Source organism: Pyrgilauda ruficollis, unplaced genomic scaffold (assembly GCF_017590135.1).
Source record: "Pyrgilauda ruficollis isolate IOZ18807 unplaced genomic scaffold, ASM1759013v1 scaffold251, whole genome shotgun sequence".
In the NCBI taxonomy this organism is placed as follows: domain Eukaryota; kingdom Metazoa; phylum Chordata; class Aves; order Passeriformes; family Passeridae; genus Pyrgilauda; species Pyrgilauda ruficollis.
This window is the reverse complement of record NW_024523834.1, coordinates 12739-25931: the sequence shown is the minus strand read 5'-3', so window position 1 is coordinate 25931 and position 13193 is coordinate 12739. Positions and strand designations below refer to the sequence as shown.

The 13193-nt window shown below is 41.2% G+C and overlaps 1 protein-coding gene across 1 annotated transcript in view; it reads right to left on the bottom strand.

Annotated features, from left to right (window-relative positions):
* The window catches only part of CCBE1 (collagen and calcium binding EGF domains 1), a 96044-nt gene extending 82885 nt beyond the window's left edge, over nt 1-13159 (bottom strand). Inside the window, exons 1-2 of the mRNA XM_041471003.1 lie at nt 13044-13159; nt 12799-12879 (exon numbers count right to left, since the gene is read on the bottom strand). Of these exons, the coding sequence (XP_041326937.1) occupies nt 12799-12879; nt 13044-13144 (182 nt within the window). The 5' untranslated portion in view covers nt 13145-13159. The remainder of the gene's footprint in view (nt 1-12798; nt 12880-13043) is intronic.
* Nucleotides 13160-13193: the final 34 nt, after the last annotated feature.

The window sequence follows — 13193 nt, the reverse complement described above, 5'->3', positions numbered from 1 at the left end:
AGGTGTTTGTGCCTCTCAAAGTCTGTCAAAGATATGCATTTAGTCTGAATAAAGCAGGCAGATAATCTGCCATGCTCTATGTATCTGCTACCAAATAATGAAAAACATCTTGCACCTATTCGTAAAACTTGTATTTCAGGAAGGGCTGCAAAAGAAATGTTCTGCCCAATAAACTAAGCTACATTTCATAAAGGTATCATGAAATGTCTCAGGTAGTCTTTCAAACAGGGAATATTTTCCTACAATGCAGTAAAAGACAGAAAAGCATCTCCAAAGACAAACAACTTCATTTAGTCTCCAGGAACAAGGAAAAATGTGGAATTATTTTAAATCTGCAGTTTAGTCCGTTTAAAAATAAAGCTTATTTCTAATAGGAGCTAGCATCTACTTCTGTATTTATCAAGACTCTGCTTCTCCAAATAAAACTTCCTCATCAACAAACTTTTTCATACATACAAATGAGCTTAGGTACTACAGTTTTCCTACCAAAAAAATCAGGATCAAGGTAGCTTTTCGTTCAGATACTGCTATCCAGCTGCAGAACATCAAATTGGCACTCGACTTCCAAACCCGTATTTTAGGAGTCTCTGCTTATCTCTGCTTTGTCATCAGGTAGTTTGGGATGATGTAAGGATACACGGTCCAAGTCTTCTCCTGCAGCCTGACAGGGGAATCGGGATGTGGTTAGGATCAGTTCTAAAACTCATGTTCTCAAGCACTTCCCACAAATATCAACCACATGCCTACAGAGCAAGACATCACACAGACATTTTCAGTTCTCTGCTGCTTTGCAGCTCTTTTCCACATGCATCCCATTGAAGCAGGCAGGATATTAAATCTTTTGAAACACTTAATCTTCTCACAGCTGAGACTGGATTTCAGTAATAAACACTTGCTGTAATTTTTCATCCTTTGGGCCATTATATTTCCAGGAAGCAAGGTCACGATGGCATTTAATAAAAGGGTTGCTAGATTTGTTTGGTTCTTTCTTCCAAAAGAGAAGCCTTACAGAGGCAAGCAACAAACGGAACAATATGGAATACAGCCAGGATCTTCAGACCTAATACACAATTAAGAGGAATCTGAACACAGGAAAGTTTTCCCTCTAATTCCATCCTGAATATATATTTGTCCTGTATTAAATCTTTGTCAAGTCCTTGAGGAAAATTTCTTGGAAGAGTTTTCTTTTCATTGGAAGTACTTATAAGTGTAATGACTGTAAGGTCAATGAAAATGTTTGAGGTCTACTTTTACTGGTATTTAAAAATATCCAGAGGTCTATACTGCAAACAAGGATGTATAAATAAATATATGTGTATTTTTGCCATTGTTGTTCCTGACTACTTATTTTCTACTGCTCTTTTCACTCTGCCACAGTTATTTTCACTGGAGATGTTCCAGTGATGTACCATTAGCTTACTCCCACTGTGCAAATACTCTGGATACTTTTGAAACATAAGAAAACATCTCAAAAATCTAATTTGTCTCTTGGTGGATATGAAAAAATATACTTTTTAAAATGTGCATTTTTTCTTCTTATCTCAAACAGTAGTATTTTGTTGAACTGGAATGACAGCAAATCACCAAAGTAAACAAAGTCTAGCAAGTTATTTGAACATTTGATTTACAGCAATTTTCTTTGCTGTAACAGGAGTGCTACATCTTCAGCATAAGCTTTCAGGTTCTCTTTCTTCCCTGTGAGGCATAAATTAGGCTTTCCCCTCCATTTTATAGCTGGAGAATTAGGTAATACTGACATCCTATAGAAAAGTTTAGTGGGTAACTGAAAGCAGAATTTGGCATGATACAGCTGCTTGAGGAGCAGAGAAATGAAGCCCAGGACCTAGAACGGGACTCCTGGCAAGCCTGTCCTAAGGCTGAACCCCACTGCCTCCCTGGATCACAGCGCTCCCACCGATGTAAGTCTGGAGGGGCACTGTCCAGGACCCTTCCAGGCACGGTCAATAAAACCACAAATTCAAGTGTGGGTCAGTGCGAGGACAACAAACAGCAAAAACAAGACTCTGGCCAAGAATCTCAGCCTGGAAAACCAGGCAGAGAATTTGCTTTGTTGGTAAGATGCGTTCAATCTGCTTTAACATCTTTCTGCATTCTTTTTTTTTTTTTCATGGAATGCTAAGAATAATTATGAAGAATTCCCCAACTGACGCACTTTGGTATAGGTCCAGGGAAGTCAGCAGAGCTATGGAAATGCAAACCTCTGCAAATCTTTTCATACAACCTCTTTAGTATCCATGCAGGGACTAAGAGAGACATCTTTTAAGAGAGGTGAGCTTCTAAGAAAAATTGAAAAGGGGCCAGTCCTGCAGACACAATCATAAAAGGTTCTTAAGCTCCTCCTTTTCTGTGCCACACAGAAAAATTTCTGCAGGAAAAGGGCCTAATTTAAGATCAAACACAAGGAGAAGGTTTGATTGCACTCTGACTTTACTTCAAACCCAGAGGAGAGAGATTCAGGAATGCATGTCTGTCTTTAAAAAACCTTGTGGATAAAACTCTTTGCTGAGATTACATGACAGCAAAATTTCCATTTCTCTTTAAGTTTTAAAACTAAGAGGAAATATCGTGTTAGCTTGCTGTGAAGCAAGCTTTCCCTTTCTCCTCATTGATCACATACAGCGAAAAGAACTGCAACCTGGACTCCTAAAGCAGACTCTGAACAGAAATGTCTGAAATCTGGGAAGGGTCAGATTGTCCCAGTTCCCTCTGTCATCCCCAATTTACTGTGCATTGATGGAAGTTAGAAATGTAGGGAACTACAGGTGTAAGTGTGACACTGAGCAGGGCAACACTCTTGGAAGTAGCATTTTCTGTATCTCCTGGTTTGCTACTCGACAAGCTGGAAGGTGAGCAGGATGAGGTAGACTAAAAACGCATCCCTCATTCTCTGTTTCTAATTACATTCCCCATTCCATCTTATGTTTCTTAGTTTTAAAATGAGAAGAGCATGAAATGAATGCTTTTGCATGAAAACTCTAAAAAAACCCCCCAAACCCCATTAAATTAAAAGCAAACAAACCCCCACAAACTAAACAACAAACTAACAAACAAAACAAAGAAACAAACAAAACAAAGAAGTAAAAAGTCCCAAACTAAACCAAACAACACAAAAACCACAAAGCCCCCACAATGACCTATTTTCCTTATCTCTCCAGGCCTCCAGGCAAGTCCAGTAGAGTAGACAAACACTTTCCTCAGGGAAAACAAAACAAACAGAAAACCCTAATAAACTTTTAAAATCCAAATATACATCAAAATAACCTTCATACAACTGCCTAAGCAAACATAGTATTTTGCATACAAGTGGCCTATTAAGAAATATATCAAGAAATCAATGTCTGAGGCACCGCAAGAGTCACAGTCTGAGGCACCACTTGCCCTTAGACTGTCCAGGCCACTGTGCAAACCAATGTTCATCATGCTACAGAATTCCAAAGATCAGCCCAGGCTGACAGCATTGTCTGTCTGCCACTGCTCCTCACTCCTGCCTCAGGAAGCTGCAGTTAAAAGCACATATTCCCAGTAGCATTAAGCATTTACCAAACAGTAGCTCCAGCCCTGGTCCCTCAAGTCTCTTTCTCACCCTCCACTTCTCAAACACTAACAACTACCAAAAAACCACCAAAAAAATCTGTTTTCACCTGGTTTTTTTTTCCTCTTCCCACAGATGCTGTTTTAAAGATTAAATAATTTTCCCTTTGGCTATTTTTGTTTCAACTCTCCAAGGCAATAATCTCTAAACTAAGGGGTTTTGTCAGAATTCCAGAGAGCAGTATTTAGGAAATGACACCACTATTTTGGTGCAGCTATGATAATAAACTCTTTAGTGAAAATTGAGTATGATAATAACATCTTATTGAGTAGGCAAGATGTCCTGTTTACAACATACATTAAATGTGTTGAATATGATCACAGAAATATTAACATTCCACAGAGACTCTGGAGCTCTGGGCAGGAAGTTATTTACAAAGAAAAAATGCATCCAATAAAGTTATTTTCTCTCTCTTATACAGAGTTCTGAGCACACTTCTTTTCTGGGTACTTTCAAAAATTTCTATATTTTCAGCATTCATCCATTTTTCATGAGATATTATGATAACACTTTATGTATTTCTTCATCCATTTTGAAGACTATACAGTATAACTTCTTGGACGGCACACTTTGTTACAGACAATTAGGTGGTCAACCTTCCTCCTTGAGGGCTGATAATGAGATAATGAAGCCAGCATGAACACTGCTACTTTATACTGGAAGATATGCACCAATAATTTTTCCATAGAAAGAGAAATAATGTTTTCTAGCCCAAATGAATACTGTTTTATATTTCTCCAAACTCACACTCTACAACAACTTGCCATTGACCTATAATATGCTTATTCATTTTTTCAAAAAATGATCCACTTAAAAACTTGGATTATAGCTTAGATTTTGCCTCTCTTTCCCACTTGAAACGCTGTGTCTGCACCACTTTATCTTGCAGTCCATTTGAAAAGGATGGAGAAGAATTCTGTTTAATGTGTGTTTACTACTGAGTGGCTGCTAAAATTTATACAGTTAGTACAAACACTATGTATTTCACCTCATTTCAATTACAGCACTGATTGTCAATTAAAACGAATGTGGTTAGAACTTGAAACTAACAAAGAAACTCAGAAGAAATTATTTACAATAGCTGGATGCGTGCTAAATGCTTGATGGTTTTGTACTTCATTTTTTGAACTAGGATCAGCAATGAAATCAACATATCACAATGGAAAACACTCTTTAAGGGAGAAGGATTTTACAAACACTAAGCTCTGAGATTACTGCCTAAAACTGAAATTGTTTTCCTCCTCAACTGTTAAACAGAGCTACTCTCGAGGAGATGCAAACAAATTTCTTTTTTTACTAGGCCAAGAAGAAATCAAGTCAGCACTGTATGGATTCTGCTTTCCATTGTTTCTGCTTACAGTTGGAACCACATAGAAGAACTGGCATAGTAGAGCAGCAGGGTGACATTTGCTACTGTTAGTTTATAAAAGAAACTCCTATTAGTTTGAAAACTGAAACCGAGCAAACAGAAAATGGACAACACAGAGGAAAAAAAATCTGAGCAGACTTTGGGGAAAGCTTTTTTTTACTGCAAATCAAAGTCAGCTCTGCTTGTTTGGGGTGGTGGGTGCAATTAAAAAGAGGAACCCTGGAGTGATCCATGTGGTTGGTATGAGATGTAAGCAACACAAGATCTCCAGAGACCCTTCTCCCTGTCAGAGATTTATGACAAAGCCCTGTGCCATCCCCAACAGCTCCAGCTGAGTGACGTGGGCACTGAGCACCCAGCAGAGACTCACACTTGGAGACAAAAGTCATCTCACGACCCAGGGCACTGAGGGTGGAGGCCAAACCAACACATTAAACTCAAGGCTGTAAGAATTCATCACAATCTCAATGAAATCCAAAATCACACCTGCCCAAATGACCATCACTGCACAAGAGTGAGTGCAATCTGAAATGAGATCTATCCCAGGTACAGGGCAACTCCTTACATGTACATCAACACCAGGCATCTCCCTCATACCTGCTTCGTGTGACCTTGTTCCCCACATACATGTGACCCTTGCTCCCTTCCACACGTGCAATGAGAGAAAAACAGAACTGCACAGCAGAGGTCTCAAAAAACCTATTGCTTACATGTTCTTTGTACTGGGCAATGGCTTTCACAGCAGAATATGGGCAATCCTCTCTTACCTGGGATCTTTAGCAAGCCTGATCTACTTTTCCACAAGTAGTTTAAATATTTCATGCTTAACTTCTTCCCAAAAATTCTTTGCTATGACAAGGAATGCAGGCAATCTGAACAGAGTAAGGACTGAAAGGGAAATTTAAATATCTGCCTGTAAGTTGTCCCTCCTGCCCCTGCACAGACACAGAGAGGGACAGAGAGGGAGAGAGATTTTCCAGACTGAGGAAGGAAGGAAGGGGAGAGGCTGTCAAGGGAAGATGCATCAGGGCCTGTAGCTTAGCTCCAAGTCTAGCTGGGAGAACAGGAATCCTCCCAGGAGTGTGTGCGTGCGGGTTTTTGTCTGATTTTGGCTGATGTTTTGTTTTTATGGGTTCAACTTAAATAGAAGCCTGGAAGTATTTAAATTTTACTTCTTTGGGGAGTGATTACCTCCTTTCTGTCACACACGTATCTGTCACACAAACCACCACAAAGACAGAATTTTTGTCTTTTTATGGCTGTATCAGTTCTTTTTTCTGCTTGCTCCATGCCCCTGGGTGTTTTGTCCTTTCTCTTCACTGCTGCTCCATATATTTATCCTTCCATTCCTGCCTTTTCTGTCTTGCCTGTTTTGTCTGCAATCAGTACAGCACAACTCAGCTCAATGGGTGTCTACCACAATGGGAGCAGTAATACAAGTATTAATAACATCCTGCTGTTAGCAGGAGAGACTACAATCACTTTCTTGAGGACAAAACAGCCTGACCTTAGGGAACATATACAATACTTAAGATAATTACAAACGTCATGTTCCCTTTGGCGGCCTATTTTTATTACCTATTTCGTATCAGGCATGGGAGGCCCTGGGGCTACTATTTTGTTTGTCTGGAGTCTCTGAGCTAGACGACATGGCCAGCAAAGTCAGTTCATATTTAACCCTATATTCTGTAGATGAAAACCATAATGCAAAGCACCTGGGTTTCATTATCAATCAAACCACCAAGCAGGGCACTTATCATAAAGCTCCTGGCTTGTGAGTTCTAAAATTCTCCAAACTGCTTTGATGTGAACATCAAAAACACCTGGACTACATGAACGACCACCTGCCTGACCTCATCCTTTAATTAGCACATTGTACCTGAGAGCACCACTCACAGTAATTACACAGTGTTCTTTAAGACCATTAATTAAATTGTTTCATTTTGTAGTGAACGGGCTGAACAGAGGAGACACTGCACAGGAAACCCACAGGAGCACCACGTTTTGCCGCAGGAGCCTCTGCTGCAGCCAGTATCATCCACATCTGCTGAGATCTCAGGTGTCCCTAACATCACCAAAACCCAGAAATAATTAGGTTTCTTATTCTCAGCACCTGAGACAGAAAAGTGACACAGAAAGTCAAGGCCACCCAAGTGTAGTGTGGAAGCCTAAAGACAACTGTGTGGTGTTGGTGTTACCCTCAACCAGCAGATATTCTCAAGGTGTCTCAGTAGCTATGAGCAATCTGTTCCCTTGGCAATCACAGCAAAGAAAAATGAATGAAACTCAAGACTGAATGCAATCAGAACCATACAACTTGAAGGTGCTACTTCCAAAGCAATAGTGAGGGAAAAAAAAAAATCTAGGAAAGCTAGGAAGAATCTCTTGGCACCATTGTAGCATACACCGTTTTGTAAAAAAAGTAATGTCTTGAAGAAAATTTTATTCATATATATGTACAAAGTTCTACCTGTGATGACAATTCCCTGGGAGATTTTTTTTAAATGTGTATAAATATGTACATTCTGTGTGTTTAGTTTTCTGAAACCAGTGAAAAGTTTGAAATCATGTTCTCTCTAAATTTTCAGCAAAATTCTACTATGCAGTGCATTTCCCTTCAAGATAACTGGAGATTAGGCAGTAGTTTGCTCTGATCAGGTTAGTTTCTTGTTTAACTGTTATATTATATCAGTTGGAGCTCTTTCAATGACATGGAATAGTCAGCAAAACTTCAGAGAGGAAATGCAATAGCAACTATAAAAAAGAAATTTATGAAAAGTACAGTCAGAAGATAAGATGACCGAAGATTATCCCTGCTTACTCCAGCTGAAAGCTCCAAAACCATATACAGCAATATTTTCTCATGTTGGAAAGATCTGCTACATGCTTGCTGAGTATCTGGGAACCAGGAATTGCATATGGTCCCCAAGGGCATATTAGTGAAAGTGCTGCTCCTTGTGAAACAGCTACAATCCAACTTATTTGCAATTACTTTTATCTTTTAAGAATGTGCAAAATTATACAGTCTATAAAAAATAGTAGGTTTCACCAGCAGTATCACCATTGAAGAGAATAAAAAGAAATGCTTGTGATCTCTGTTTAGCATCAGAACAAAGTAGGGTATAAATATATATGCATTCTCTTTCACAATACATTTGAATTGTCTTTTTGTTAGGAAGTGTAGAACAATTTTTTACAGCATAATTTGAAACCTGAACTGCTGGAAGAACTTATGCAAAATACTTGTAGCTGCTAACTATCAGATGAAGAAGCTGACAACCTACACTGAAATGTGTTTGTCCTATTTAAAAGATCTTGCTTGTAAAATACTAAAAAAAAAAAAAAAAAAAAACAAAAAAAAAAAAACAAAACTTACAGATTAAGTTCTTAGCCAAGATTTAAGTTCCACACCATGGAGCTTGTTTGGAGATATATGTAAAGAGTTGGCTCATCTTTACAAAGATTTCACCATCATTAGCTAGAACTGTTGTGCCCAGCACCCTAATTCTAAACTTCAGGACCTTGCTGGTCCTGAAGAAGGAAGGACAGGAGAGGTCTCCATCACTATACACATAAAATTAGGGTATAACCTGTCCTTGCATGCTTCATTTTCAGCAAAAAATGCAGGAGACTACTTATGGTGATGCCAGAGAAAGATGGTTAGCTTCTCTTACCATGCCAACAGTCTATTTGTTTTAAAAATAATCAGTTTTGTCAACTAATTTAGACTAACAGTTTCATCTGGATAAAAGAAAAAAATCCCCAAATCTTCCCTTCACCCATGAAGGCAATGGCTGAAGTGTTCTTCCCAGATGTGCAGATCCAGGTTCAAATTTTCATCTGCCTGATTTACAGCTGCTGGTTTCCTTAATTTAACATTTAATAAAAATTTTCTGAGGAGCAGCAAGACTATTTCTTTCATGACAACTTACAACAATATTTAAGTGTCTAGTAGGCAAAGAGATGGGCACAGTCGAGCAATAAAAATGTTCTTGTTTTCCCAAGTTTCATGCTTGAATCTTCCTACAACTTCTAACAGCTTCCCACTAGCAAATGTTTCTAAGTACATATACTGAATAACTCTGAATAATTCACTACACTCTCTGAATTCTAACTGAGTAAAATATTTAGCTCTCCTAATATACAACAGTTACTGTGGCAATTAAACTTGCTGGTTTTTAAAAAGGGAGAAACTCCAATTAATAAATTGTACCAGATTAGACGTTGATCCTCCTGAACTCAGAAGTGACATAACCACTACCACTCCCTTATGGGAACACAGCTCCACAACCAGGATGAAGCAAGGGAATGCCTGTCCCAGATGCTGCTTTTCCTTCTGGACCAGAGCAAAAACATAGAGGAGCACTGTTTAAAATGGAAATGAAGGAAGGACTGTAATGAAAAGGACTGCTGCAAGGATGCACAAACTGAATTGTCACAGGCACTGGAGAAAAATGCAATATTTGTGTAATTTTTTTATGCCAACAGAGTTTTTAGAAGTCTGTATGAGAGTGAAACAGGTTAACATCACATCCAAACAACTGGAGAAGACAGTAACAAGAGACTGGGGCTTCATATTCTCATGCTGCCCTAATTTCCTAAAATTTGATGAATTTTGGCATACAGTAAAAATTCAATAAGACTATACCAATATCAACAAATCTGCAGAAATTCTTCTCCATACCTACCTGATGGGAACATCAGTACTGGGTACTTTGTGCAGTTACATACAAAAGTTTAAATGAGATTTTCACAAAAAAGATTTTGTATAAGCTCCCTCTGCTTTTTGCATCTGTTCCTCTGTACTCTTATGAAAACAAATACAGAGGACATATAAAAAAATCACAAATCAAACTAAACCAAGGGCCAGACTGCACACATTCAAAACAAAAAAAAATACATCTGATTGTGTACGTGGTTGCTATAACCACAGGGAAAAATGCCAGTATATTCTCAGTGCTTGGCCCCACTTCTGGCTTGGTCCTCAACTTGGATCATCTTTAATCGTGAGTAAATCTGGTTAAAAAAAATAAAATCAAGAAATACTTTTTGTGATGAAAAGATGCTATTTTTATTGAAGTGCTCTAAAAACATGCTGATTTTCATGACAAATTCCAGCAGGAGGAATAAAAGGATGATATTACTTTCTATCAAGCATTTTAGTCAGGAATTTTGATGTCTAACTTCATATGTATTCCTTATTTTATTTAACTAATTGCACAACAGATCATCAGCAGTGGTGCATGTTGCCTTGTGCCTGATGTGTTATGATAAATTTTGTGTCAGTTTGTATAATTTCTACACAAATGGTACTTTGACCTAGAAAATAAGTTAGGTGTGTCTGCTAGTAGTAAATAGAAGCTGATATTAACCACCCTTTATCTACCTCTAACAATGTATATAAATTACATAACTATTGTCATTATGAAATACTGTGATAAAGATGTGTAGGAAGATAAAAAATGAAGTGTTGTGAGAATAAACTATAGAACAGCAAAATCAAGTTTATCTGAAACCTGGAGTGAAAGCTCCTAAAAGCCACAGCTGGGTTTCTACCAAGCTGAAGTTCTTTAAGAGTTGGTTGTCATTCCAGAGATGGAAACTGAATCCTTAAGCTCCTGAATGTCCTATGAAACAAAATCCGCCTTCAGGCACTACAGGATTAGTCAACACTTGCAAGTTTCCTGTCATCTTGTTAACAGCCTCAACCTCAAAATATTAATGAATCTTACACTAAAATGTGTTCTGCCAAGGGTAATCCCACGTGCCTGCTGAGAGCACACCTTGTTACCAGGAGCAATGGGGGTGCTGTTCTGCCCCTGGGGTTCACGCCTCGGGTGGGTGATGCTGCAGGTCCTTGCCAGAGCATGGCACAGCTCCGAGGGGCAGGACTGACAGCACATTGCAGCTCAGTCTGTGCTCGGTGCAGAGCTGCTCTGCTGAGCAGAGTTGCTGCCTCTCAGAGCTGCTGCCCTGCTCTTGTGCATCTCTCACGAAAGAGACCTTGCAGGGTGAGGAATGGAGCCCTCACCCAAGCCTAAAGGTTAAACCTTAAAAATACATGATTACACAGAAATGGAATTATTTTCTTTTTTAAAGCAAGAGAGACTTGGAAGTCATAGATATGGAAAATGTTTGAACTAAAACAACCAAGAGGTCAATGTAGCAGTTTCCAAATTCTCATCCACACAGAGTGTGCTGATTTGGGACAGTGAATATCGCTTGGGATTGTGCAGAGGGAGAGCTGGGGAGGGAGGCTCATCACAACCAGAGCCCAAAGGTCAGAAATACCTCAGGAAGGATGAAGGAAGGCACAAATGGGACTTGGCAGCTGGACAGAGTCCTGCTTTCTTTGCACAGTGGTCCATAGCAGCCAGTGAAGCCTGTGTAGTCCTCCTCTGTCACACACAAAGCAGAATCACTTTCCTCAGACGGATTTTGGGACACACACAAAGGAGCAGGATGGTCATGTGTGTGCTGCCTTATGCAGCTCCCACTCTGGCTTCTTCATTCAGTAGCTCCCCATTCAGAACAGTCTTGTCCACCCCAGTGCTCTGCCCCCAGACCAGAGAAATGCTGCAGGTTCAACCAAGAACCTGTAAAACCCTCCCTGCAAACACTGTCCTTCTCCAAAATGTGCTGCCACTGGCTGCTACAGAGCTGCTTGTAAGAGGGCTCTGCCTCACCTTCACAGTGAGAGGAAAGAGAGAAGAAAAGGGATGCAGGGAAGGATGGTCTCCATTCCCTACAGAGCCCTTCCCAGGGACCGAGAGGAAGCTAATGCTCCTAAGAACTGGGCAGTGGCAGGACACTGTCCCAAGTGGCTGTGGCTGCCAGACGGCATGACCAAGCCTGAGAGCATGGGAGAGGGACAACGCTGCTGCAATGTTTGTCTACAGCTCTTTGGAACTAATGCCAAACAGAAGAGATGGACACTCTCTGAAGAGTGGACACTCTCTGTAACACTTTCTACATGTGTTACCGTATTTTTGGTATACAGAAGTGGCTCCTTGCCACATGCAAGCATACACACACAGGCAGAGCACAGTTGCCTCCACAAAGCGGCCTCTCATAAGAAGCAGCTTTCATACATGAAACATCTCATCTGTGGGGACGAGGCTAACCTGAGGGCATCAGTGAAGAGATATGTGCGTGCTCATACTTTGTGTACAGCTCTTCAAAAAAGCACATCCACTGTCAATCACTGGCAGCTCTGGACAGCTGTCATCATTAAAACAGATGATGTTTCTCAAACACACAGCTGAAAAATGAAAACTCATTATTAGATTCATCTTACTTGAGGGGCTGAATTTCTCCCCCAGAAGAAGTGACCACTTCTGAGAGTGATTCATCTACCTAACTTGAGATATATTTATCGTAGCACAAATCCAGACGATCTCAGTGATTATCCCGGACACCCAGGTCAGAGGAAGCCTCTCTCACAGTATCAAGAACTGTCTGTGGCTTCGGTACAGCAATGAGAAGCACACGCACCCTCTCTCTCCAGCGATGTCTCGGAGGTGACGTTTGCAGAGAGTTGCCGAGCCCCTTCCCTGGGACAACTGCAGGACTTGCCAGGGGAGATGCGGAACGCGGGAGGGGTGTGACCAAGTTACCTGCTCCGCGGTCCACGGGGTCGTGGGAATGCCGGGGTAGGCTGGCACAGAGCAGGGGGGAGACAAACAGCTGCCGTCCCTGCGCCTGACACCCACACGCGTGTCCCCCCGCCCTCCCCGCGGGCAGCGAGCCCCCAGCGCGGACACGCGTGAGCCCCGCGCCCCCTCTGCCCCGCGCCCTCCGCGGCTGCGGCGCTCACCTGAAGCAGGTGGTGAGCTCTCCCGTGGGTTTCAGGCAGGGGTACCGGGTGGTGGCGATTTTGTTCTCGGAGCAAACCTCCCTGCAAGGCGGGGAGCCGGAGTATTAAAAAAAAAAAAAAAAAAAAAAAAAAAACAAAAAAAAAAAACCAAAAAAAAAAAACCACCAAAAGGCAGGAAAAAAGAAAAAGAAGGTGGCAGATGCGGAGGACGCGCACAGAAGCTGCCTCTCTACCGCAACACCCACCTGTCGCCGTCCTGCGGCTCCTCCCGGTAGGTCCAGGCGTGTCCCAGCGCCAGGAGCAGCAGCAGCCGGAGCGGGGCCAGGCTGCCGGCCGGCCGCCCCATCGGGCCGTCGCTCCGCTCCGCGCCGCGCCGGCTCTGCCCGCCCCGGCCG